The sequence below is a fragment of the Gymnodraco acuticeps genome, unplaced genomic scaffold, assembly GCF_902827175.1.
Source record: "Gymnodraco acuticeps unplaced genomic scaffold, fGymAcu1.1, whole genome shotgun sequence".
Lineage (NCBI taxonomy): Eukaryota > Metazoa > Chordata > Actinopteri > Perciformes > Bathydraconidae > Gymnodraco > Gymnodraco acuticeps.
In genome coordinates, this window is record NW_022990206.1 from 1,173,096 (window position 1) to 1,200,788 (window position 27,693).

Sequence of the window (27,693 nt, forward strand, 5' to 3'; positions counted from 1 at the left end):
ATGGTTGATCATTCAAATTGTTTCATGTGACCTATAATTACACCCTTGATGGCCAGCTTCTCCAAGCACTCAGCACTGGTTTTTTTATGTGACATTTGTCTCTATTTCTGTGGATGTTTCTTGTATCATAAGTTATTATTTTATATGTTATCGTAGGTTTCACTGCAAAAGAGAAGAAACAAAACCAGGGAAACTACACTCACCACATTGTGTCCTTTTTAACAGAAGTATACAAAGTCCAGTGATAGTACAGCATATTAAGTGTATGAAATCACATAAGCAGCGTGGGCAACACCATGGGGAAGTCCCAGGGTTTGTTATTTGTTTATAAAGGGGTCACAGGTACACAAATCGATAAAATAAACTTTTACTACTGTTAAAACTCATGTTTGTTTTTTGTATTCTGTATGTAGAAAGAATGTTATCTCACTTGATGAAGTAATGCATGCTGAAAAGTGAAAGTAAAATCTTTTCAAATTCCCTCTTGTGAGCTTACAGTGGCAACGTAAACAATTAAATAAGGTCCCAAATGACTGTGATAACAGTCTCATATACAGTTCACAGTCAACTTACTTTCACAATACATTTGATGTGATTAGCTAAACCGGAAAATATAAGGTCTCTAACAAAACAGAAAATAAGTGAGCTGTCGTGACACTGCAAAGTACAATAATGAAATTGAAAGTTCTCCGCTCGGAGGGATGTGGGTGTCCTCGGGCCAGGGGCTTTCTAGGTTGAGTTAAGGGGACTCATGCAGCTTTTGTGGTTTTATGCGGCTCATATGACGTGCTCTTGGCAGTTATCAAAGTGGAAACTTTGATAACTTTCCTGCTACTAGCCTACACAAACAAGTCTTACTTTGTGTTTTTATCACCTGACTTCTCAACATCAAGGCAATACTAAAGACAAGCTGTAGGCCCACCTAAAAATAAGTCTTACACATCAAATTAATTAAGTAGTTGTGTGAGCCCTCTATTCACCTCCACAAATAAATAAATAATTGATTACATACAATAGCTGACTTTACTATTTCAAATGTAGTTGTCGTAAGACAATGCTCTTAAATATCTTTCCCTAAAACTATATCAGCATTATTATAAGTGGTGTATGTCATAGCCTACTTCCTAATTCAGTCTCTGGTATCACTCCACAAAGTCTTCATTTGTGGTTTTAGTTTCTTGATTATTCCATTCTATTTTCTGTCTTTAATAGCCTACAGGTTACTCCATACGATGTTAACATGATTAGGCTATGAGTAAATTCCTTGTGGCAATGTGGTTAAACGCTTAAATTAACAACGAGTCTTCAGGAAGTTAAGATAAGTATATCCATTAAATAACTGCTTAATAATTCATCTAGTAATGGTAAATCAAACCTCCAGTGTGAGCCAGGGATTAGTGCGCGCCCCCGGCGTTCAAAAAGGGAGCGCGCCCTTGGCATTTAAAGCAGTCAGGTCCCTCGCGTCACTACTCCACGCTGTCGCGGGCGTGAGCTGAGTTTACATTCCGGGCACGGATTGAAAACACGCTCAAAAACACACACACCAAACCGCCAACACACTACACGCATTACAGGGGACGGGATAATGGCGTCTATGAGTGTGGTGGGGCAGCACCCGGGTCCGCACAGGCTGGATTCGGAACCGCTGCTCTTCAAACTGGCTGGAGCCAGGAAGAAAATCACCCTGCCGAGGAAATCTTCCTGGGAGAAGATGATGTTCAGGAGGAGCTCGGGCAGCGGCGGGGACTGCGGGGCGGCCACTACTGAAGGACAACCGGGAACTCATCCCCTGTCTCCGGGACCGGCTGGAACAACGGCGGTGAAAGGAGGACCGCTGCCCGGGGAGGGATGCAGAGCTCCTACCGGCCCTGCTGCGCCACGTAGCCCGGGCCGGGACAGAGAGGAGGGCAGCATGGACAGCGGCACCGCAGCCGGGCTTCACGGAAGTCAAACCGGGAACATCAACAGTGACTGCAACACCGACTGTTACACAAACCGTAACACAGGTAGCCGGAGGGGGTCTTCTCTCAAGAGGTCGGGCATCAATGTCATGGCAAACGGAGCGGACACGAATGGACACAAAGGCTTGCACCGGGTTGCGGCAGACGGGAGGCGGGACAGTCGGAGCAGAGACAGCGGACAGCCGAGCGTCTCCCCCCCCGGGCCGGCACCGGGGCTCAGCGGCAGTCTCTCTCTGGAGCGGCTCACACAGGGCAGGACGGGGGTCGTCAAGCTGGCCCGCACCGAGGTTCCCCGCAGAGAGGCCTGGTCCATCTTCCCCCGGGGAGTGGACCCTCGGGTGAGGACAGAGAAAGGTGAAGGACACCGGTTCGAGTCCAAGCCCTGCACGCAGGACTGGTGTGACGCCTGTAGCCGCCAGATCACTGCGCAGGCACTCAAGTGTGAAAGTAAGTAGTAAGGAGTCAAATCATGTTTTTATCTCTCCTGTGAGTGCTTTTTCTGCATAACAATTGGAGTTAAATGATAATAGTTATCCTTTGCCATTGAGCACTAACTTTACTTCTTTAAAACAGCACACTGTTTTCAGTTTGTGTGATCAGTTCATTGTATTCTCCCTGAATGAAACAGAAATACCTTTTTAGGAAAAATGATGGTTGATTTTCTGGCCTGTATCTTGTTTCTGGTACAATATTGGATTGTTCTATGAAGGGCACAAGTAGCCGAGTGGTACATTCTTCCAATACTGGTGGTTGTGTGAAAGGAAAATGTGTGAGTGTGCCTTTGTGACTGAACCAGTATAAAAAGGAAGGACATTTCCAAAAATCCATAGAGCCAGCCAAAAATCTTCCATGGAAATCCCATTATCTTGTCCTTCCAGCTTCGCCTCCCAGATCTCTAACTCTGGGATTTGCAGCCTCAGCTCAAAGAGTGAGGGAGAGTAGAATTAATAGTGGTGCATTGAGCTGGATCCAAAAATAAAAAAGGACATTTCTGGAAAAGCTTAATTGTAATCGGGATGAAATGATGTGTTTGATTAGAATGTGTTTATACCAGGAGGCTTGTAGTAGCAGTTGAGTGTGTATGTAAGGACAAACCAAAATGTTGTAAATGTATTGTACCTGTTACACATTCCTATACCTGACTGTATACTTTACTGTACTGCTGAGAGGAGAACACTCCTACCTGCACAGCTCTGGGACGCAGACAGTTTGGGCCAAGCCAATTTGACCTGGCAGATATACCGTATATTTAATCCGGATAGAGTGTTCACTTTGACACACAAACACACCTGCTGCAAGTCTAACCTGGAGAGTTATTTGGTGTGTGTGTATGTGTTGGCTTTTCCTTACTGTACATGCATGCTGTCAATGGGTGTGTGTGTGTGTGAGTGCATGCGGCTGCTGACTTGGCATGTTGTCAGCAGCGCTTTGTCACTGTGAGGCTGCTGCTGCAGAACAGTGTGAGATAAAGCAATTAAAGAAAGGGTTGAAAGAAGTGATGGAAGAAAGGGATAGGGAAAGAATTACAAGTGGTTGGAAACAGGGAAGTCAACAATAGTGGAAATAGTCAGAGGAGAGGTGGAGGGAGGCCGGGTGATTGGAATGAGGAGAGACGCAGAGCCAGAACAGGAACGATGGGGAAGAAAAAGAGCCAATGTGAGTGAGGGATGGAGGAAAAGAGCGAGGGTTTGTCCAGCACTGCAGAGCTGTCTGATTTAGTGTGCTATCAGCAAGAGCTCAGTGGAGCGAGAGCAGAGATTACTGGAGCGCTATTCACACACACACACACACACACACACCCTGAGAAACACACACATGCACAGTCATGAGTTTCTTAACAACCCCGATAACTTTTTGTCTCCACTAGTCTGTCTTTATGGATCAAGCTAATTAACTCTAGCTTTCTCCTGCCAGCAGCTGCACCCAAGATCAAACGGTCCTTTCTGCTCCCCGTTTTCTCTGAAAAAACATCAGAGCTCAATGCGGTTTACAGTCACAGGGGGTCACCGGGTCATTTATGACATGCAATACAAATGTAGGAATTTCTGGGTATTTGTGTGCAACCAAAACTGCCAAAAATAGAAACAACACACGCACATGCAGCCATGCTCTGTTTGAACTACACCCAGCAAATGACAGGGAGTGAGAGACGGAGGCCTTGCAACCGTAAACAACCATCATTCAGTCTCTTTGTCTTGTTGTATGCCTCGCTCCCTCGGTCTGTCTTTAATTGATCACCCTCCCTGTAGCTGTGCTGGCTTTGTTGCATATGCAGCTTATAGAAACAGTAATGCAGCTCTTCCCCCCTCCCCCCGGGACAGTCGAGTGCTTGTGGGATCGTTGTGATGTGGCCTTACCCCAAAGTGAAATCTGTCGATCCCGCCATGAGCTCCCAGTCTCATCGTGCTCAGATGTTGTGTGATCCTCTGAATTCATTCTTACTGCTATAGCTTTAGTCTGAGTTTGTACTTTAGAAAAACAACTTGAAAGCGTCTCATGGGAGTCAAATTGGAGGTTGATTTGTAGCATGTCTATGCTGTACCGCAACCCCCCACACTATTTATGCATACATACACACAAAGATTAGAGCCATATGTGGCATCAGGCATTAATGGGGCAACAAATAATGATGCATATGACAAACATGTTTGATAAATGATGATCTAGACATATAAGCCACATATGTCGGCTTTACTAACACTAATCTGGTGTTTTTGGGGAACTCCACTTTCACTCTACTGATGCTATCCTCTGTGTAACAAAAAACACTTTTGCTATGTGCACAGAGAAGCAAAGTGTAATGCACAAAAGAGAGTTACTATCAAATGAAAAACTATTTTAAACATGTTTTTAAAATAAGATCAGATAAATCCAATGTCTACCAGTTATATCAATCTGTACAGTAGATTAGGTGGTATCCTGTTAGTGGCTGATCTGTGTTATAGTGATTTGCCATTTGCTATGACAGGGATGGCAGGAAGGAAGCAGGGAGGGAGGAAGTGAGTGAGGGCAATGGCAGCCTCCTTAATCCTATAGCTCTGGGTGTCTCCTGCCTGAGATTATGTCTCTGGAGGGATGGAGAGGTTGGGATTACAGACTGGCAGACAGTCAGATGTCAGATTAATATTGAATTAAAGCTTCCAGGGAACCATGCTGTTGTGGCACACTGGGGTTTGTCTGTCGTGAAAAAACACATGCTTACTGTATGTACACTTACATGCTTGTCATTCAAACCTAATTGGAGTAGCACAAGCAACAGATGACCAATTGTTGCTTTATAACACAAGACAATATAGATAGTAAGCAAATGTGAGGGCATTTTTGGTATTTGTAAATACAACATCTGAATGTGTTTAAAGAGGGTAATGAATATCTATAAGGATTGGTTCATGCGCAGTCCAATATGACTATATATTTAAAGCTGTTATTCTTTATTATTCCATTTATAACAGTTATAAATGCTCCATAGTAGGAGTAGTAATTGTAAACAAACACATTATAAACACCTCAAATGTTTTTGTGCAATGAATTCTATCATTTGACGGATTGCTGTGACTTTTATATTTTCAACCTAACTGTTTATTTATTCTGCAAGAGAGCCTGGTTATCTCTGCTCCTCGTGTCAGAGCACTGTAGGAAGAGGTGAATGCCCCAGAGATCAGAGCTCCTAAAAACTTGGATTTCACAACAACAAAAAACATTTGTGAAATACTTGTGATTGAATATTTGCAAGCAGAGTGGAGACTGTTACAGTGCATTTACACCAGCAGATGTGAGGTCGTGTGCTGGCCACTGCAGAGACAACGAGGGATACTGCTTTTGACACATGGCTTCCAGAAAGCCCACACGCTCACACACATACACACACACACATTTCCCACAGACCTTAACAGTGACCCTCCCCAGTGCCTTCTCTGCCCAATGGCATTCCTCTAGAGGATGTACGTTTTCCTTAAACTCTACTTCATTCTTATTTTACCCCTTCCCAGGGTCTACACAATACAGAGCTTGTCTTATGAACCCTTTCGGCTGTTTCTCATCAGTCCTCTCTGAGATCCATTCACAGTTGAGGAAGAAAACATAGGTTGTGTTAAATGGCTCGTAACCTTCTTGTCCCGGCATATCACTGCTGCCGCTTCACCAGACGTGTGATGGATATAGTTTTAACTTCAACCAAAATATTCATTCAGAGCTCATATGTCTCAAAAACAAACACAAGCTCAATACAAGGCCGCATTGAATCTCACTCTTATATCACATGATGTCAAACTTGTTTTACACTGCACATAACGTTTTTTTAACCAAACGAGGAAAGAGTCAGGTCGCCCACCACTTGGCATTGTTTGACCTTGATAAAAATAGAGAAAGAGACAAGATGGGTTTTTGTTGTTGTTTGGGCAGATAGACCTGCATGGTGTTCTGTGCTCTCCTCTTCTGCTGTGCATCGCTGCTAAGCAGTATGTATGACAGAACAGTGGGGATTTTCAACCAGGCTATATTTAGGTCGCCCTTGGTGGGTAGTTATCGGAGAACTGCAGAGGAAGAGGGCAGAAAGGACAGGACAAGGACATTCTTAAGAGCGATTCTTGTGAGGGATTTTTTACAATAAAAGCATAACGTCATACTCAGTACTGCATTTAAAAAACTGTGGCATAAGATCAGAGCATAACCTTCATATGTCGATGCCCGTGATTATGTCATATGCTTTTGAGTGAAGCTGGGGAGCACATCATGTTCCTCACAAACTTTTTCTTTTTGAAAGTAGGGCATTTGAACTCCCAGTAGCTCTCTGTCTCTCTTTCTATTTTACAGTGCATATTAATAACCTCCGGACTGCGCATCACCTCAACCCACACTCACCAGCACCCATGCACACTCATTTGAGGTGATGCTTTCTTCCTGGCAAGATATGTCACCGTTGAGGGGTTAGACAGGACGGCTGACTCACTTCTCCTCAACCAGTGCTGTAGGGTGTCACACCGAGGAGAGGGAGAAGAGAGGAGGCAGCGTCAATAACTCCCTCTGCAGTGGTCTGTGACGTTTCTCCCCTTCTGTATGGAGATCCCACCCTGGTGTCTGCTACTGAACGGAGTTTGAACAGTCCATCACTGAGGAATTGGAAAGGAAAAAGGCTCCTGTTGCTGGAAAGCGACGAGACGGGGGGAAAGAGAAGCTAGGATTGCGAGGGGGTCTCTGTCTCTTTAAGCTGGCTGTTTGTTGCTGCAGAGTGTGTGGGTGCTGCAGTAGAGAGAGGAGAGAGAGAACGAGCGGAGAGAGGATGAGGGTGCATTGATAACAGAGAGATGATAGAGAGGAACAAGTGGTACAGCAGAGATTTAGGGCTCATATCCGCACGCTGAGGTGTGAGGGGGGTACAGACGAGAGGGGGGGGGAAATTGTGAGGCAAGTTGAGAGCATTAGGGAGTGTGTGAGGAGTCCAGGTGGAGGGGTGGCAGAGCGGGTGGAGAGGGGGCTGTTTATACGGAGCGTGGCACCGGTGGCAGAGTGGCTGCGCTGGGATGGCAGAGGGGGGAACTGGGGGGGCTGGCGCTGGGGCTGGGGCAGTCCTCAGAGGGGCGGCCGGGTGCAGGACAGGTCGGTGCCTGCCGGATGGTGTCACCATGCGCCATCCATGGCACAGATAGCACCTCTCGTCCCGGGGCAGGAGGAGGAGGAGGAAGGGGAGGGGGTCGGGTCAGAGGGAGGTGAAGGCGTCGGGGCGGGCAGAATGTTACTGGGCCAGGTGTCCCTGCGTCTGGATGAGGTCAGGGGCGATTCGGAGGGGGAGGTGGGAAGTGCCTGCTTTGGACAGGTGTCCCGCCGGCTGGGGCGGCTGCTGAAGAGGCTGCCCAAGTCCCGCTCCTGGGGCGACAGCCTGAGGATCCTCCGACGCTCCTCCTCTAACGGGTCCCTGCTCACCACCTCAGGTACGGACCGGAGAGTGTGTCAAGAAACAGACATATTTTATTAATCCCATGAGAGAATTAGGAGGATTAATACATGATGTATCCTTCATCTGTGGTACAAGTGGTTAAAACTGGGATTTCAAAGTTGTATATGAGGTCCAGAGGCTGCTGGTGATAGGGGTCAGTATTTTTGAAAAAAGGGAAACATGATGAGTAGACAAGTTGAGCAGGGTTGGCCTCACAACGATCGGCTTTGGGCCAAAATATGTGGGTATTGTGTGCATCAGGCTATCTATCTGTTAACTGCAAGCCCTGTCACTCTTTGTCTATCTCCCCCCCCCCCCCCATTTATCTCTATTGGCTGATCAATTCCACTCGCTTTTGTGTAAAAACCCATGTGTGAGTAAGATTGTGTGTGATCAGTGACGACACAGGCAGCAGGTAGGGTTGTAAATGACAGAACTGTCCAGTAAGCAGGTCAAATTAAAGCATTATAGGATCTGCAGTTTACTCTTTACTTCACACCAACACGCACACAAACTGAAAAGACTTGCACAATTTCACAATCTGTCAAGAAGATCCTCTGTAAATGGGTTAACATATTGACTTTCATATATGTAGCAGGAATTTGATATAAGGGTGAGCCTGCTGGAGGCTGCAATGTATTGATTTTTCCCATGTTTCCTCCAAATACAGAACCGGCTAATGCAGTTTTTTTTAGAGGGCGATGAATACATAATGTAACATTAGCACACAATGTGGCATGGGTAAAAAGTGGTTGGGTAAAAAGTGGCCGGATGCTGCAGAATTATTGATTCATTGTCAGCAAGAGACTGACAAAAGATGTTACTACTCTTTTTTGTATGTGCGTATGTTTCCTCCTGTGTAAGCCTGATAAGACCCTGACCCAACATGACTTAGCGAGATGCTCCTCAATGGGTCACCTGAGTGACGTCATACTGCAGCCTCAAAAAGCTCCAGAAACAGCATCAACAGTACAATTACCGCAGACAGTATAATGGGTATTTTTAGATTGTGTTCCCTGTAGGGAAACCTAGTTATTAATCCTTAACTGGCCCAAACCAGATTCTTCAGTTCCTGTTTTTATGCTTCTTCTATCTATTATTATTGTCTGTCTACAACATCATAATCACGGATGATGCTGTCTGGACATTTCCAAATATTCTGAACAGCTACAAATTAGGGATGGGAACGATTAATCGAATATTCGAAATTATTCAGGTATTCGAATAATTATTCAGGTTTTCGAATATGAGTTATTCATATTTTTTTTTTTTTTTTGGGAGTGATGCCTAAGTTGATTACATATTATAAAATTGAATAATTCAATGTATATATATACGACTGTGCCATAGCTAAATGTGTTAGGTGACGTCTAAAGGTGTGTTTTGCTCCGCTCACCGGCCCCTCACAGCGGGCAGAGCTGCAGGTGCTGATCTCTCTCTCTCTCGTGTCCGGTTATACTTCACTCGCGTTTATGTCCAAATCCATCAGATCTAGCTAGTTCTAGCTAATGATATGGCTGCTGCCCCTCCCTACACGCAGATCACGCAGACTCAAACCTCATTTTAGGCCCAAATGTGGCGCAAATGAGCTCCGCAGCCGTTGCGAGGTTCCGGCGCTAACAGTTCATGAGCGTGCTCCCCCGCCCCCTGTCAACACTCGCGACACATGAGTGGCCAGCCTAAACAACAATAAGCGCTGCTTGGCTACCGTGTGTGGCGGCAAAGTACATAGACATTTTGACAGGAGAGATTTAGTTTTGCCGGTATTCAACATATTTTACCAGTCATAGTCCGGTAATTATTTACACTCTAAGAAGAGTCCTACACAACAGACATGGCGTCAAAAAGGAGTAATGTGTGGAAATATTTCGACCAGGTTAGTGAGTGCGGTGTAGAGGTCAAACTATGCCAAATTAAATGTAGCCTATATATACATGCTATACCCGCAACCTCCGTTCCGGCTGAGAGGGTCTTCTCTAGAGCTGGCCTGATTGTGAATCGCCTCCACACATGAAAGCTGTAGGCCTATAGCTGTCAAACTGTGATCACCAGTTCAATACATTTGACAAATTCGACTTGGTTTCTATACTTATTTGAACATGTATTTCTAAAAAATTATTGAAAAAAGGTTTTTACAAGGAAATACATAATGCTGGGGCACTCCACCGATTTGACACAGAAAGGTCAGTTTACTCATCACTCAGTCTTTGAAAACAGTTGTGTGATGTATTGTGTGCCTTTGGGGTAACTTTCTAGAGTGTGATAAACCTGATGATGCCATTCTCTGTGCCTGGTCTTAAAAACCGTTTTACAGAGAATCTGTGTTTTCCAAATGGACCAGAACATTGTCCCGGAAATACGGCGATAAACTTTAAATGGCCATTTCATTCAAATTGTTAATAGCATAAAAAAGCAGGTTCACTCTTTTAAAGAGCATTTCATTTGTTATTTACAATGAATATTCAGACATTGGAAAAGAAATGTGGAAAATACATTACATAAAAGAAATGAAACATAAATCAAATGAAACCACGCAACCAAAACAATAAACAAACATCTTATCATGGGATGGCAAACCGTGTTTCTTCTTCTGGCATCATGTTGGCTGGTGACATACTTTTGTACACACGACATGCATTTAAACACAAGGTCAATATTGAGGTCATGTCAATATACAATAAGTCAATAACGTAATTATAATTATTGACAGACCTAATTATAACATCAAACCCACACGCTAAGTATTGGTATAAAATGAAACATTCATGGCTGTGTACATTTGCAGCTCCCTGGACAGAATAAGCAGTGAATCTTCTCCCGTTTGTTTTAGTCTGGGAGCGTCTGTGGCTCAACAGATGGAGGAATTAAAGGAAGGGAAGACAGAGATGCAGGGTTGATGAAGATAAAGAATGTCAGTCAAATCAAATGAAGTTACTGTTTGTGCACAAACACTCACAGATGTCAGAGAGGAACTGGGGCAGACTTTATTTAGGTTAATAGAGATTTGAACTGGTGGGTCAGCATATGGAGTGTGAGTCTCCTGGGAGCTCATTGAGTGTGTTATTTAGATATTTGTATAATGATGAACAGTACTAGTACATGGTGTGTGAGCCTCACAGTAGGAGAACATGGATAACTGCTCCAAATGAGCAGTGATGGGATCAGACTGGCTAAAGCCCCCCAAAGCTGCTCTTAATTCCCGCCTAAGACCCGCAGGGCCCCCTTTAGGTTCATTACAGACCGTGTTAATATCATCGACACTGCCTTATAGCTAACTTACCCCTATTTATCCTCCCCCCTCCCAATGTCTCTATCTGGAGCCGTACAGACATCCTCCATGACCTGAGAAACTCTGCTAATCTGCGTCTTTACCCTCCCATGTCTGTCCCACACCCACTGTCTCCCACAAAAACAACAACCACCCATATCCCCTATCTTCTAAGACGTTAGAGGAGATGGTGCAGAAATGAGAATAATAGGAGTGGACAGACAACATCATAGATTCTAGGAGACAGAAAGAAAACAGTCGAAATATTTCCGCTCCGAATGTCCTCTTATTTTAGAACAATATTGCCCTTTTACACTCTGCTATCGAGCTCCTCCTTTTCCTGGCTCCCTTGGCAGTTATCGACCTAAGTGCAGCAGTTGAATTTAACACAGCCACAACATATAGATCTTTACATACTCCACATTAAAGCTCCTTCATCACTTTACACTGCACTGATGGAGTTTCCTAGCACTCTCTCTCTTTCCATCTCCATCCATTTGCACCATCGTCCAGCTCTGTCTGGAGACGTTGTCATTTTGAAAGCAATCGGACGGAAAGATGGCCTGAGAGACAAAGAGGGAGTCTGCGCACGATCCTCCTGATGAAGACGAGCAGTCGAGGCCAGTCTACCGTGGAGACACACAACACCACGGCCCTTCTTCTTGTTGAGACAACACAGACTGGAGACTCTGGCCTTTGCGCGGGAGGACCACATGCTAATGAGTGTTTATGGCTCAACTTCATTACAGTCATCACTTGGTGCAGCATGCAGGTGTTATTGCACGTTCATGATTGTCATCAAAGTGTCTACTTTTTTTTTAATAGCTCTATTTAACCAGGAATGACCTCGCTGTGATTAAGTACATTTTACTGGGGCGTCCTCGCTAACATAACAGCCACATGTAGAATTTACCAAACATATAGTTCATATAGCATAGTACTGACAGCTGCTTGCCTTTAAATCATAAATACTCTTAAAAGAGTCTGTTGGGACAGGTTCTTGAAGTTAATGTGTAAAGAAATGTTCACTCAAAGGAAGCAGACTGCATGAAGGCTACTTTTCCTGGTTCAGTACAGACTTTAAAGAATCAAAGTAAAAAAAGTACACGGTACTTTCCAGTCCTATTTGAAAGAATGAAGTGTGTTTGAGTAACAGGTTAATATATGAAATACACCAAAACATTCCCTCTCATTATTTACTGCGTTATTGTTATTTGTGTGCGTATTGTTCTGGCGTTAGGATAGGAAGGAAGCCGGACTGGATGACTTCTTCTCGTGCAAAATCCAACGTTAGAGGTTCTTCTACAAAACCTTTAGTGGCATTCCTATCAGTTGACTTAAACACAACTTCTCCTAAAAATCGAAAAAAGCAGAACCGGCCTATCGCCATCTTTAAGTTAAAGCCACTTCCCCATTCAATAGTTGTGTACTTTCCATAGAAGAGCAACAAGGAAAACCCCTGTAAGCACAAACATAGAGTCTAGCAGAGAAGTTGTGTGCCAGGAATTCAACCAACAAAGAAAGTCTCATCAGAAAAATTGTCCTTTTTGCTGACGCTCTTGCTTTCTCTTTTCACATTCGTCTCCTGATTCTCTGATTATGTTGGAGTCAGCAAGCCTGCATAACCTTCAGAGTCCTTCTGGGCCACTGGACTGCTGCTGCAGGTTTTTTAAACAGCTCATTAGCACTCACATAGGCAGCATCTTAAGGAGGTCCAGCATAATGCGAGCCTGTCAATGTCCACATCGTATGCATACAAGAAAAAGTCTGACTCACCTAATTTAGGTTGGTCCAAAACCTTGTAATAACTTTGATCAAAACTAGGGTTTTTTCAGGGTGTGGATCATATATTGTCACAAGGAAGTCAGCAAAAACTAACACTGCGCTATCACAAAAATAATTGCCACAAATTTCTGTTTATTTATGTGTATGTTTGTGGTTTTAGAATCAGGCAGGACTGGGTTCAAATGTCAATTTCTCGTGTGTAAATACAGTATATGTGTGTGAGTGAGAGACAGGCAGTTTTGTCTTATCAGTGTGGGAATATTCAGGATCCTAGGTGGGCCGTGACTTGCTGACAGTGGTGTATCTCACTGTGGGTGTGGAACGGGGTTCCGCCCATATTCCTTGCAGTACGCCCAGCAGTAATTCCTGTCTTCTTAATCAATTATCAGGAGAAAGACGACGGCTAAATGCTCTCTATGTAACCACCACTCAGTGTTGAGAATGACAACAAATGGAGTCTTTAATTCATCTTTGCAGTCCTTGACCACTGGCCACTATTTTCCATTAGTTTCCATGTTTCTTTGTACCATGTATTATTTATGCACATGGTACAAAAATAAACCCATTATACCTTAACAAGTAACTCTGATGTAAACATTATTAACATAAAAATGATGCTTAAAGAAAACGGAGCATTTTTTAAGGTCAAGTTTGACATTTTGTGAAATAAGCATTAATAACTCTTAACACAGAGTTCACGTATCATTAGGGCAACAAAAACATTTACCTACAGTATGTGGCCAGCTTAGTTTATCAACGTACCAGCTCCTCTAAATGCCCATTTGTTATGAACTGTTTCATAGGCATCATGAATCTTGGCCCTTTTGAATAAAGCCATGCTCTGTCACAATGTTGCAGTATTTGTGATAAGCTAAGTTAGCTCGCTGCTGATGGCAGCTTCAAACTATACAGATACGAGAGTAGTGTCAATATTCTCATCCAACTGCAACAAAGCAAGGATTATCTCCCATATATTATATTATTTCAATATATAGAAGTAGAGGCACAGTCTGTGATCCAGAGTGAGGTTGGATGAAGTAAATAAAGTAAGCAGGACAGGAAAGGAGTTTCTCTCTTCCCCTCCCCTGTGCTTCCTTTCTTCCTCTCTTTCTGCACTGACCTCTAAACTATCATGAGCAGAGCATCCCTTATCTGAACTCTACACTTTCCTCCTCACATCCCTCCTGTCAGCGAGGCGTTGCAGCCCTATCCTCTCACCCTCTGTCTCTCACTGCCAACCGGTCTCTGTCACACACACATACTTACGTCTGTCTCCCTCTCTCAACACACTGACCTTCAAACTGTCAGGAGCAAAGCATCCTATCTGAACTTTCCTTTTTGCTACACAAATTCCTCCAGTCAGTACGCCCTGTCATGTCTCCCTTTACTCTATCCTCCTTGTTGCTGCTTCTATAATCAGCTCTACTACTTTACCTGCCATTACATAAGCATTTCCTTCCCCCAAACAAGATATACTGAAAATACCTTAATCCCAGGCATAAAAGTGAATTGTTTTTCTAATACATAACAGAAAACCCTCTACACATGGCTGTTTAATGGGGCCCTTATGTAAGCTGAGCTCTTCACTTTCTACAATGGTCATCAATAAGCTTGTTGCCATGGTTACGATGCTGAACGTGCGAGACGCAGTGGTGTCCCTCTCTCAGCAGGACACAAACAGAGACGCTAATATCAGCAGACAGAAAAACAACCGGGCAGATCTCAGCTCTTTGACAGCAGCCATGGAGAGGCGCACCAGAAAACAATGTGTTGTTCTGAAGAAAATAATCAAGCTTCGGCTTCTAAAACTGAACATTATGGAAATATAATAATGTTTTTATCAAATCTATATAGCCTGAGTTGAATTCACGGAGCGTTCCTGCGTGAGGACCACGAAAAGGATCTGAATCATAGTTTAACCCCCCCTGCTCTCGCTCTCTGCTCATGTGGTTTTTTAAAAATGTCTCTTTCTTTAGCATGGATTATCTCACCAACAGCGGAGAAGTCAGATGTGAGGCTATGCGTCTCAGTGGGAAAACCTCTAGCCGCAATAAAGTCTGTCAGACATAAACAAGCCGAGGCTGTCACATGTGGGACCAGCGACTGATTAAAGAACAGTGGACTATTTCAGGAAACCTTGGGGGAAGCACCTAAATCTATTCTTTTCTTGCTTAGCAGTAAGATGGGAGTTGGCCATTCAAAAGCTGCTCTATTGTTTCCATACAGTATGCCTATACTACTTTCTGTATTTGTTTACTTTATTCTCTTAGCTTGACTTTGTGCAGTATATCCATTATATATTGAGTATACAGAAGACTACTCCTGCCATATATCCATTATATATTGAGTATACAGAAGACTACTCCTGCCATATATCCATTATATATTGAGTATACAGAAGACTACTCCTGCCATAGGTTGAAGGTATACAACTGGATCTTAAAGGAGTTGTTATCATAAGGTTATTACTTTGTTAATGATACAAGTTATAACATTAAGTATTGTGTGTGCAGATCTCACTCTACAAACAAAGGTGTATTTAGGTTTGTTTTGTTGATGCATTGTCGCTCTGCAGTCTGGTGCCTTGTATGTGTGAGTCTGGCATTGGCCACTAGATGGAGCAAATTCTCTGTAAAGGGAGAATTGATATGACTGTACCTGTTTGATTAAAACTTCATTTTGAATTCACAATTGAGCACTACACTCTCCAACATGAATTTCCAGAGGCTTATTGATCACAGTGTTAGGTCAATGTTTAGTAATGTTTTATTCATTATTATTTGGTTCTCTCCTACTGTGTGTGCTCTTTTCTCTGACAGCATGTTTCTCTGTTCCCCAGACTGTAGCTACACCTGTCACCTGGAGTGTGAGAGCCGGGTCCAGTTGGACTGCAACCGAAAGGACAGAGAAGAAGAAACTCCATCTCCCAGAAGACGCTGTTCCTCCGCTGCCCCTCAGTATAGGGTGAGCATTTCAAATTAAATAGAAAACATACTGGATAAAGCGGCCTAAATGTGGCATTTTAAGAGGCACTTAGAAAGGCACATTTAAAATGGAGTATGCTGAACTCTTCATGAGTCAACATTGAGTAATGGCAGAGTTCATACTGTAGCATCTCTCCAAGCCTACACTCTTACATAACCATCCTCCTCTTTCAAAACATGCTGTCCCTTCTCCTCCCCGGTTGTCTACTTGTGAATTTATATATTCGCTCATTTCCTTTTTCGGTCACAGTATGTTCCCAGCACAGAATCTGCTCCGTCACATCTGATGTGCCTTCCTCCCCCCTTCACCTGCTCTCTCGCTCTCATAGAGTCTCCCTCCTTATCCTCCTCTGGGACTCCTCGGATCTCTCCTATTCTTTAGAATGTGTTTGATTTGTTCAATCAGCTTCTCTAATAAGACTGCAAACTAATTAGGTTAATCACTGTTCTCCGCAGGGACCTCCAACATGGCATAGAGTGTTTTGCTAAATCTATTCTCAGATGTTATGTATGCTAGTGGTAAATATTTAGTCATCCACTATTTATAGGTATAATATGTAACATTTCCAGTTCTTATATGTCTTAAAACGGTTACATGTATGTTATACATGTTGTTGAGTTGTGCTCTTGCATTATCATAAATGTTTCCAACAATGTTCAAACCTAGACAAATCCATCATGCTTACGGTCGGTCATTTGTTTGCTTCTTTTAATGGCGTTGTTTTCCCTTTGCACATTTATTAGCATTGTAGTTGTTTGCTCGTTTTGAGATACATTTATAGTTAAAATTGTCTTAGTTATGTTAACTATGTAATTTCACCAGATAAAAGGTAATAATCATTGGATGTCTGGATGTTAAGTTATCAGCTAAACAAGCTAAGCTAACGTTAGCAGTAGCTTGTCCATCAGCACCAAGGGACATTCTTTCACACACACATACGGGTATTGGGCCGAGGGCGACACCGTACTTCCGGTATCCGCCGATTTACGCGAGGTGCAAGCAGGCCATGGGTTTAGCCCAGGGTCGGCGTCATGGGGGGTCATTCGCGGGCCATGCCCCCCCAAATGAGTCACTGTGCCCCCCCAACGCAGGGTGGGCAAGCCTTGCCACTTTGCCGTTTTTTTCTTTTTTTAATCATATAGGCTAAGTGAAAACGTTTCCACTAAAGGTTTTTTGTGTGAAATACATCAGAAATAAATAATACAAATATAAAACACAGCCTGAGGTGTGCTCACTGCTGCTCTCTGATTGGTGTGTTGCTTGACCAATGACCCCCGACCTTTTTTTTGTTATCATTACGTGGCTGAGTGTTTAGATGAAAGCCCAGTGGCAATCTGTCCATCTGTTACACTGATTATACAGTAAAGCCATCGAAAATAATATGATATACAGTACAGTACAAGTACATGGGTTTCATTCAAGCTCTGTGTGTGTGTGGCACGAGCGCATTTTGTGAGTGCGCGAGCGGTAACGTGGAATGTTGTTAGCATTTGGTTAGCTAGCTATGCTAACGGATATAAAGGGCTGTTTCTACACCAAGGTGGAGGAGAGTCCTCTCCTGTCAGACTGAGAGGATCTTATAACCTCAGCTCAGTGAGGTAAGGACTCTCTCAGTGTTTAGATAGTTCACTTTAGTGTAAGTTATCTCAGTGGGTCTCAAACAGTTTGGTCACCATTTATGTAAGTATTTTCGAGGAATACCTTTATATGATCATTATAGTTATTAAAGAGAGAATAAATGAAAAACGGGTATGAAATACTATAGGACAGTAACACAAGAATACAGTTTAAAAGGGGAATGATTAGTGAAATATCCATAAAGAAAAAGTAAATCTGTGTACAGTTCTGTTTCATATGGTTGCTGAGAGATGTAGGCTATCCATAGATCTCTTCACTTTGCTCTCAAAGTGCACCAGATTGATGCATTTAACTTCAATATTTTAAAAATAATCTTCCTGGGGGAGCATGCCCCCAGACCCTCCTAGAGGAGGTTAGGTCCACCCCCACCTAAAACATGTTCACATGGATAGGATACTAAATACATTTGCACACTTTTTATATGATGGCCTATGTCCATATCAAATCAAATCAAGTTTTATTTATATAGCACATTTTTCAACGATTTTTGGTCGAGCCAAAGTGCTGTATATACAGTATAATACAAAATAACCTACAGTAAAGACACTTTACAGCAAATACAACAGCACAGTTTGTGCAGAATATCAGTATGAGAAAACGACACCCTCTGTCCTTATATGTTTCTGTTTTAGTGGTCGTGCCACAACCGTGCATGTATGCACAAGTCATAGGTGCACTATACAATAGCACTACACCCCTGCAATGTGTGTGAAAGACAATAGACTTTACAGCATGTTTTTTTAAATTGAAGTTGCGTTGGTGTTTGTGTGTTGGTTGTTGACGGCAGTGTGTGCCCCCCCTTGGTAAATGATTGCCCCCCCATTCGATTTGTTCTAGAGCCGACCCTGGTTTAGCCGTACACCGTCTAGGTGTTGCTAAGCTTCCTGTACTGAATATCATAGTCTATTGCCTTAATAAATATCTAGTCAACTCTAAAATACCACATATATGCAATGGCATGATAATATTATTGTGACAAGTGGGGTATTCGACTGGTGTTTCCAGAAATTAGACGTAGATGCAGCCAAAATCGACGGAGTCTGTAAGGGCAATCCGACAACCCACACAGCTCTAGTTACGCTGGTAACGACCTAGAGCACACCCCTCAAGTCCAGAGATGTAATCCGAAGACATGCAGCGATTTCTTCGGTCGTTAGTGCGCTCTGCCTTGCTACGTTAGCTAGCTGTTTATATTTGCACTTCCAGGATATTTGCACCTCCATGAAAATGGCGTATTTATATATATATATATGGCGCGTGTTGCATTGTGGGTAGCTCGTGACGTCACTGTGTGTGAAAGAATAGTTGTCTTCTAAGCAGTGTTAAAAAAAATACGTTTTAAGTAAAACTGCTTGATTCAGAATTGTATTACCATTTTTTACCAATCTTTTTTTTTTGGAGAGGAGGAAACCTCTGAGATTTTTAACTGGATCCGAATTATCTGCAATGATGTTTTCCTAACCAGGAAGAGCAGACTGCACACTAATGATCCAAAGTTTCTTCATGACTCCCCAAACTCTGTCTCCTTCATGTTTTGATTGAGAGACCCCATTGTGACAGAAAACTACATATTGTGCATTTAAACAAAAACTCTTTCATACTCTCATATCCTCTCATATAATACAAGCCACATGGTACAGTTATTATACAATGATGTAAGATTCATCATCAGAATAGGCTTTTCCCCACTCTTGTGTAAGCATATGAGTGTGTGTACAGGAACCTGAGAGAGTGGGAGCGTGCATGCTGCTCTTGGCATCCTATCCTCAGTCACCCACGCAATGGAGTTCATACACACACACACACACACACACACACACACACACTCATAACATGCACGAGACAAGCTGGATAACCCCACAGGCCTTCAGCAGATTGTTGGCAGCCACTCTATGCCTTGGGGGCAGATAACACAAAATAAGACCCTGGTAGAGTGCCAGGTAGTACTCTGTGAACAAATACACGCAATAATTCTGCTCTGAAACACGTTGATGGAAATGGCAAGAACTGGAGCAAGCAAGCAGGCGGATAAATTGAGTACCGAATGTATTTTACTGTCAGTAACTTTCTCATCTCAGGCCATTTATCCAAAATGTCTACTGCATCAAAACTATGGCATATACTTTCTGTATTTTATTTTTTAGCTTAACTGCCACTTGTTCTTTCTGAGTGTAATGACTGTGGTTAAATATAATGAGATGAAAGTCAGATTTAAGTGAGCGTTGATGATTTGTGTCTCGGAGGTATGTGAACTCTGTGACTAAGGCCTCTCTCTCTCTGCACTTGTGTTGTGTTCCAGTACTGCAGACAAGAGGAGATATGACAGTTCATTTCCTGCAGTCCTCTTTATCCTATTCTCTCCTCTTGCTCTGTTTTATAGCTGCAGCTCTATGTGTGTGTGTGGTTGTGTTTTATGTCCCTTCCATCTATACAGGCCCTTTTTGTGTGTGCATCAGCATAAATTGATCCCCTTTTACCCCCTTATAAGCACATACACTGTTACCAGGCTTCATCGACCTGCAGCCAGTGTTGCTCAGTATGCATGTATGTGTGTGTATGTATGTGTGTGTGTCCTGCATGCTGTCTGGTCCCTAAGTGATTACACTGATGGAAGGGAGGCGCAGAGCTGCAGGTAATCAGTCTTGGGCTGCCTCAAACCTGACAGAAAGACACCCGATGAAAGGGCGACACTCTGCCCCTCCATGCTGCAGCCCTCCACTAACATATAGGTTTACCTTTAATCATGCCTGAGTAGATTTTAAAATCATGCAACAGCAGGTGCAGACAGTTGCGGCATCAATCTCAGCAATGACAGGGGGCTTTATCTGCTTTGTGACAAAAGGGTCAGTGCCAGAGTCAGAGGGCAGATTGCAGGGTCAGTGTGAGGTTAGAAGTCAACGCAATCTCTATCCTGAGGGCAATCATTCATTATTTCCTTAATCTCACCTTGAGCCCTTTCCTCCACCAAGAAGCCAGCGGTGGAAGCTATGTTCTGTTCCCTGACAGCATCTGTCCCCTGTTTGGAAAATATGTCATACAATTGCTCTAATTAAGTCTGTGTCTATCATTAAAGCCACATGCTTAGAGGGGTTGAGGTGGCTTCTAATAAACCGGTGCATCCTGCTGCAGATTGTCACCAGACAAGCAGCCATCTTCCCCATGCGGCCTCTGCTGCCTCCTGTCGCTGCTGCTCTAACGTATGCAAAACAGGACCTGTGAGGCATCATATCTCTCACTCATCAGCATTTCTCTTTCTACATACCCATGCCTCTTTCTCTCTGTAAGAGGAAGTGGCTATGCTCTGCAGGGTGCAGTAGCTCGCAGGAAGAGAGAGAGAGAGAGGAGGGGGAGGGTGCATGCTGGCTGATAACACTCGACCACAAATGGTTGAGCGAGGCTGCTAGAGTGAGGGAGCAACGGGAGCAAAGACGGGCAGAAAGAGTAAGGAGAGGAGAAGAGAGGAGAGGTAGGAAGCGAGAGAGGAAAAAAAGAGAGGATGAGTGGGAGGCATCTGCCTCTCTGGTAGTATTGCCAAAGCAACGTACGAGAAGAGGTAGCTCGGGTCTATGGACGTATTGTTGCTGCAGCCAAGAGATCTTCTGCGGCTGTTTACTTCGGAGCGGGGACGGATGGATGCTCAAGCACATGAATGTCGGAGTTGAATTGAACCACTCTTTGTTTCCTCACAGCCGGTGCTTTCAGAGACACAAGAGAGCAGGATGTGGTATTGCATGCGTCGGTTTGCTGGTATGACAGGGGCTTTCAGGTGAGCAGAACTTGAAACCAACCTGTAAGCTGACTCCATGACCCCAGCACACACCTAAATATGTGTGTGTGTTTCAGAGATGGTTACATACTCTGTATGAGTTTTAGCATGTTCAGCTGCAAATGACCAGGTGCATATACTCTATGGTCTGTTTGTGACACCGGCGTCAGAGCACACACAATCGCGTCAGGAGGAAGTGACAAGTCTCGCTCTCGGATTTCCTGGTCCCCTCTCTGGTGGCACGCAAAGCACCGAGTTCACCTGTCTCGCCCTCACAGGCGAGACCTAAACTCTCCTGGATGCATCAGCAGAGGAGCACTGACTTGTTCTGGATGTGTAGAGGACAGTTGGAAGCGGGTGGACTCTGATCGTGGCTGAGTGTCACATCACTGCTGTGCTTTTCGAGATCAAAAAGGACTTCCTCAAGCAGTCAACGTGCTGTACCGGTGCCGGGGGCCATCTCTGGACCTCTCCATGACTGTCAATGCAGTGCTGACCCCCTCAATGACCAGCAGTAACAGCATGAGCAGCGGGTACTGCAGCCTGGATGACGAGAGTGAAGACTTCTCTTTCTTCACAGCCAAGACCTCGTTCTTCCGCAAGCCCAATCAGGCACCTAAGGTACAGAATCAGGGCAGCACTCACTCTGATAGATGAAACTGTGAGAGTGAGACAAACTCAGATTACGGCTTTTTCAGATGTGCTGGGAACCAAACAGCCATTTATATCAAAAACATGCTACCAGAAAGCAGAAGTGTGTAGAGGAAGAGGTGATGTGTAAGCAGGCCTGTAGGTGTGTGAGAGTGTATGAAGGGGTTACTGTCAAACCTCTGTTGTGAACCATTGATCTGCCGGCCTTGTTCAGCAGCCTTGATGCCTTAAGGCAGCTCATTTATCATGTGAGGGGCTAAAGGATTTAGCATCAGTCACAGAAACAATATGTGTGCAGTGTTTTAACAGAGAAACTGAGATAATGATGTTAACCTACAGATTCCATAGAGTCCTTATCTCTACATTGCGTGGGAGAGGTTTCCGTAGAAACAAAGCTGGCACTTTTGCACTAGATCTGTGAGTGTGTGTATTTGTCTGTGTTTGTGAGGGGCAACTACTTAACTGTAGAAAAACCATTTTCCTTGTTACCATAGCAACTCGTGGGTTTGTTGGCACACACTTCCTGATACTTGTGTTTGGTCTGTTGTACATTGTGTTACCTCACACATTCTGTCAGATACTGTAACTCTGGGACAGACCGTGTTAATCACACTGCAGGGTCCCCGGATGCACAGCAGGGGAATATTTTGAAGGATAGAAAGGTGTGACAGATAGAGAAGTGGAGATACAAATTCTTTAAACTACACAGACATTTGCATTAATGTAAAACACGCTCAGCAGCCCTCTTCCTGCTGTCCTCGTCCTGGCGGTGCCTTTGGTGTCTGACTTGGAGAAGGTATAATTCCTGAATAATTGACCAGCTGTGTTGTCAGCATGAGGAGTTAGCTTTGCTGCCATGAGGGTATTGGGGTTAGCTTGTCTAGGCTGCCTGCACAGAAGCTGCCAGCTGATGGTGCCTGATTTCTACGGCAACACGCAACCAAAGACAAATGATTTGACATATTAGTAGCCATACCAGTACAGTAAGAGAAATAACATAGGAGGGGCTGGTTCTTGAATGCATCCACTGGTAGAGCATTCAAAGTAGATATGCAGCGCAAGTGTCCTTTTTCTGTCTGAGTATGAAAGAGTGATGAAAATATCAGAGTGGAATAGAGACATAATCATATATTTTGTTTTAAAATCATTCTAAATGTGTCACTGTGTTAAGTCGTCCTCCATGCATGCTCAGGGAGATCCTTACGTTCATCAAAACAGCGGAAGGGGAGCTCAGACCTTCTTTTCTTTATGAATTATTTCCAGAGCTGAACCTTTTGCTCCAGTTTAGCCAGCCAGCTGTAATGTGTGTGTGTGTGTGTGTGTGTGTGTGTGTGTGTGTGTGTGTGTGTGTGTGTGTGTGTGTGTGTGTGTGTGTGTGTGTGTGTGTGTGTGTGTGTGTGTGTGTGTGTGTGTGTGTGTGTGTGTGTGTGTGTGTGTGTGTGTGTGTGTGTGTGTGTGTGTGTGTGTGTGTGTGTGTGTGTGTGTGTGTGTGTGTGTGTGTGTGTGTGTGTGTGTGTGTGTTGATAAGCAGGGGGCCTGTTCAGTTTGTCCTTTTTAATGTAGTGAATGAATGAGTTATATCACTGTTATATAAAAAGCAGATACACACATTTACATGTACACCTCTGCAGAATTTATTTTATTGCACACATCACGTAACATTGGTAGGAAACTGTGTGTAGAGTGTTTTTGTTACAACGACTCCTACACTCAACAACATTTCAGAGGGACATTTTTTATGTTTTTAGATGGTAGTTAAACTTTTAAATATTTTTGCATAACTTCAATTCAATTCAAAACCTTTATTTATCCAGGTAAAATCCCATTGAGATCAATGATCTCTTTTTCAAGGGAGACCTGCAGCAGTAGGTTCCAAACATTCACTAAAACTTCACATTACAATGCTTTGAAAAGTACTTGCATTAGCACCATAAGGACCAGAAAAAGCATCAAAGGATTGCATGATATCATGTTGAATATCGTGATAACAATATCACTGGCGATATATAATCAGGTACGAAGGTTCAGTTCTGCCTTCTTGCTGCTTTCAGAATTCTGCCTAGATACAACTAATTGCACCAATGAGAGAAAATGCTGCTTTCTACTGATACTCAATTTCAACTTACAAAAAAAACTATAGCTGAGTGTAACGTAATAGTCTTTCACAATGTGTTAATAGCACAAGTTGACTTGCACAATGACGATTTAAAGAAACAATATATTGTTTACATAATATATAGTGCTGAGTAGGCATGCATATCGTTGACTTTTTTACGATACCGATACCACTGAACGATACCGATACTCAACCGATACATATCGTGATACTTTGAAAATGTATCATCCCAGAATTACTCCCATGAAGCGCTTTACGATATATTACATATTACATGTCAAATGAATATTAAATTAAATTGTGGGACTTCTTGGACCTTTTAGTACTGAACAAACAATGAAAAATACATTAAAAATATGAAGAAAACCGATTATGGAATATCTTTTATAACACCCGCCATCAGGTGTGCCGCGTGAATAGCACATCTTGTCAATGCAAACAGACCGTATAGCACCGTTATAATTCATGTTAAACCTGGGATTCGACTAGAGAACAAATACATAATAGAATAATGGTCATGAGATCTCGGCATTGGACAAACAAACAAATCTCATCTTTAAAATCAACATTTACCTTCACTGGTGAGAGAAAACAAATCCCATCACAGTTCAGTTCATTTGTGGGACTTTTACCTTTCTAGTATTCAACAAACAATGAAGAAGAAAAACGATTGTGCAATCTAATTTATAACACCCGCCGTCACGGGCCACGGACTCACTTTTAAAATAAATTTGTTGTTATTAGTGCTATCATATCATTTATTTGAACCAGCTTTGTGAAATTGACGGCATAGACGACCGCAGCTGTACGTGATTACGAGACGTTATAGCCGACGGCAGCTGCTGGTGATTGTGTGTGTGTGAGAAGGAGAAAGAAGCACAGAGCAACATCGTTTTTGACCTGAGAGAATATGTGTTTGTATTTGATACCTTTTTGTGTAAGTAAAAAACAAACTATCCTGAGACGTATTTTGTCCGAGTCACGCTTATTTGCTATCTGTGAGCCGAATTTTGGATTACTGGAACTACACCGGTATGCATCCCTAGTGCTGAGTATGGTATACTTGTTTTTAAATAAGCATAGTGTCAGAGCATTTTCCCTTTTGCTAAAGTGTGTGTGAATATGTGAACATACATGTGTGTGTGTTGTGTGTGAGTGTTTCCCATGTCCTCAATCTTGGCCAGTTGTAACAGATCCTAGAGTGTAGTCTTACCTGAAGATCATGATGTCAACCCTGCAGACACACACACTAACACACACTTGGAGGTTTGCAGTCAAGAGTTTGGTCAGGTTCACAAAAAGCCTGCAGACACACAGCATAGTTCGGCACATGGTTTAATGCTGACTATTTGCAGCGACATTTCAGCGAGTCATGACCTCTCTTGTCTGATCTCATCAGAGTGACAGCATCAACACTTACTCATGTCCTCCTGAGGGGGGTGTGTGTGTCTGCATGGCATGTGTGTGTGTGCGTGGGGGAGTGTGTGTGACCCTTATGTAACAGTGCTAGATATCTTACACACTTAAGCTGATTTGCATCTATCTATCTTAACATCTATCATTAAACTGGATTAACTGGCCTGGTCCTGTGCTGTCACCTGTAATATTGTTATCAAATCAAGTTTTATTTATATAGCACATTTATAAACGATTTTTGGTCGAGCCAAAGTGCTGTACATATAATAAAAATAGCCTACAGTAGAGACACTGTACAGCTAATACAATAGCACAATCATCAATGGACACTTTACCAGAGGCTGATTTTTTTGGGGAGTAAAACGGACATTTTGTTTTCCTATTCTTCCAGTTAAGAGAAAACATTTGACTACTGTCATTAAATATTGTTTGCCCGAACGTTCTGTGCCCAGCACTGTTTGTGTGCTCATTGCAGCAAAACCTGATAGTGTGGTGTAATTCAAAATATAGGTATCAATTGCTTTTAACAAACGAGTAATAGATCTTTGGAACCAAAGATGCACCATGGGAATGTAAATTATTCCCATGTCACATCTTTTTATTAATTAACCAAGGTGTAACTGCATTGAGAGTTTTCAGTGTTTTTACCTCTCTCTTTATTCATGTGTCTTGCTGGTTGTTGGCTCCCTTTTGACCCGGTCTAACAGAGCAGTGTCCCAGGACTTTGTGGAACTCTCAGGGGCGGAAACTCCTCTATTGTCCCCTGACCACTCTCACTGGTATGCGGACCCGGAGGGCAGGGCACTGCCTCCGATACATTTAGAAACTTGCATACAAACACAGGAATTCCTGCAAACTCACTTTGTTGCCTTAGACTGGGAGGAATCTAGAAAACAAGTCAACTCCTCTGTATCCCCTCGGATTATTATTTTCAGCCTCGATTTTACCACCCAGAGTTGTGTGGGTTTTTATTATTTGTATTTATATATTCATGATGCAGAGATACAAAACCAGTGTTAACTGGTCAGAGTGTAAATTCTTATATGTATTTTGATGTGTTTGTGTCCGAACTGATACCGGTTGTAATCATTGCATTTGTGACTTGCTGTGAGCATAATAGCTCTGTTGTTTCATCGCAACACGGACAATTACTATGATAGAAGGACCATGATGACAGAGGAGAGGCTGATAATAATGTGTAAGAGATAAAAGCAACAACAAAAAGCTATGTTCTCACTGTTACACACACACACACTCACACACACACACACACACACACACACACACACACATACACAGTGCTGTCTGTCTATCTCCAATCGTCAGCCTTGACATTTTAACTGTTACATTTTTTTCACCTCTTCCGCTGAATGTCTGCAAGGATGCTACACTCGTGTTGTTTGTGTGTTATTTATTACCACAAGGTGTGCACTCACTGAGACACACTCGTGCACTTACACACCGTATCTGTGTTGAAGGAAACAGTGACTTCATCACAACCCGAGGACTCCCCTACAGATAGCTGCCCTGCATTCTCTCTCTCAAACACACTCTGTCTCTCGCTCTCTCTGGCCCAGAAAATGCAAACGTACAAGAGAAGGGAAAAAAAGTACAATTATGAGATAGAGAGGATGCATCCCTCTGTACTATAAATAACCCAGTCAAACTCTGTGTTGCTAAGGCTGGCTCAGTAGCCGCTCTTTCATCAGTCCTCACCCCTTTCTTTCTCTGCCTCCCATCTTTCATAGCTTCTTTCCTCCCTCCCTCTCTGTCTTTCGCTCTCCTTTTTTCATTCCTATAGTCACAGGGAAATGAGTAAGGGGGATGCTGTGCTCTCAATATTCTCCTGTTGTGATGCTGAATGCGAGATGTGCTCCATTCACATTTCCTGTCCCCATGTAGAGCTGCAGAGTTGTGCAACCACACTGAGGAGGAAGAGATAGTGTCACCCATCAGCGTCAGTCACAGAAGCAGCTGATAAAGATGGAGGACATGAGAAGGAGGTGTTTTCCCACAAGTAGTGCAGGAACAGGGCTAGATTTTGTTTATTCAACAACATATGACACCTTTTCTGCCTGGAAGGCTTGTAGGTTGGGATGGTTTCTCTTGATTCTGGTGTTTTCCGATATGTATTCGTCAACTTGAGCAAGGCTAGATGGAGAATGTGTTCATAGA

General features: G+C 43.2%; 1 protein-coding gene across 6 annotated transcripts in view; it reads left to right on the forward strand.

The window, feature by feature from the left end:
- Window positions 1-1,476: 1,476 nt before the first annotated feature.
- The window catches only part of rassf5 (Ras association domain family member 5), a 31,292-nt gene continuing 5,075 nt past the window's right edge, over window positions 1,477-27,693 (forward strand). For 2 of the 6 annotated variants that reach the window (XM_034218320.1, XM_034218321.1), the window contains exons 1-2: window positions 1,477-2,408; window positions 15,786-15,910. In XM_034218320.1, the coding sequence (XP_034074211.1) occupies window positions 1,586-2,408; window positions 15,786-15,910 (948 nt within the window). In that variant the 5' untranslated portion in view covers window positions 1,477-1,585. Of the gene's footprint in view, window positions 2,409-7,667; window positions 7,889-15,785; window positions 15,911-20,872; window positions 21,957-27,693 lie in introns of those variants that run through there. The other 4 variants (XM_034218322.1, XM_034218323.1, XM_034218325.1 and 1 more) reach the window with 3 other exon arrangements.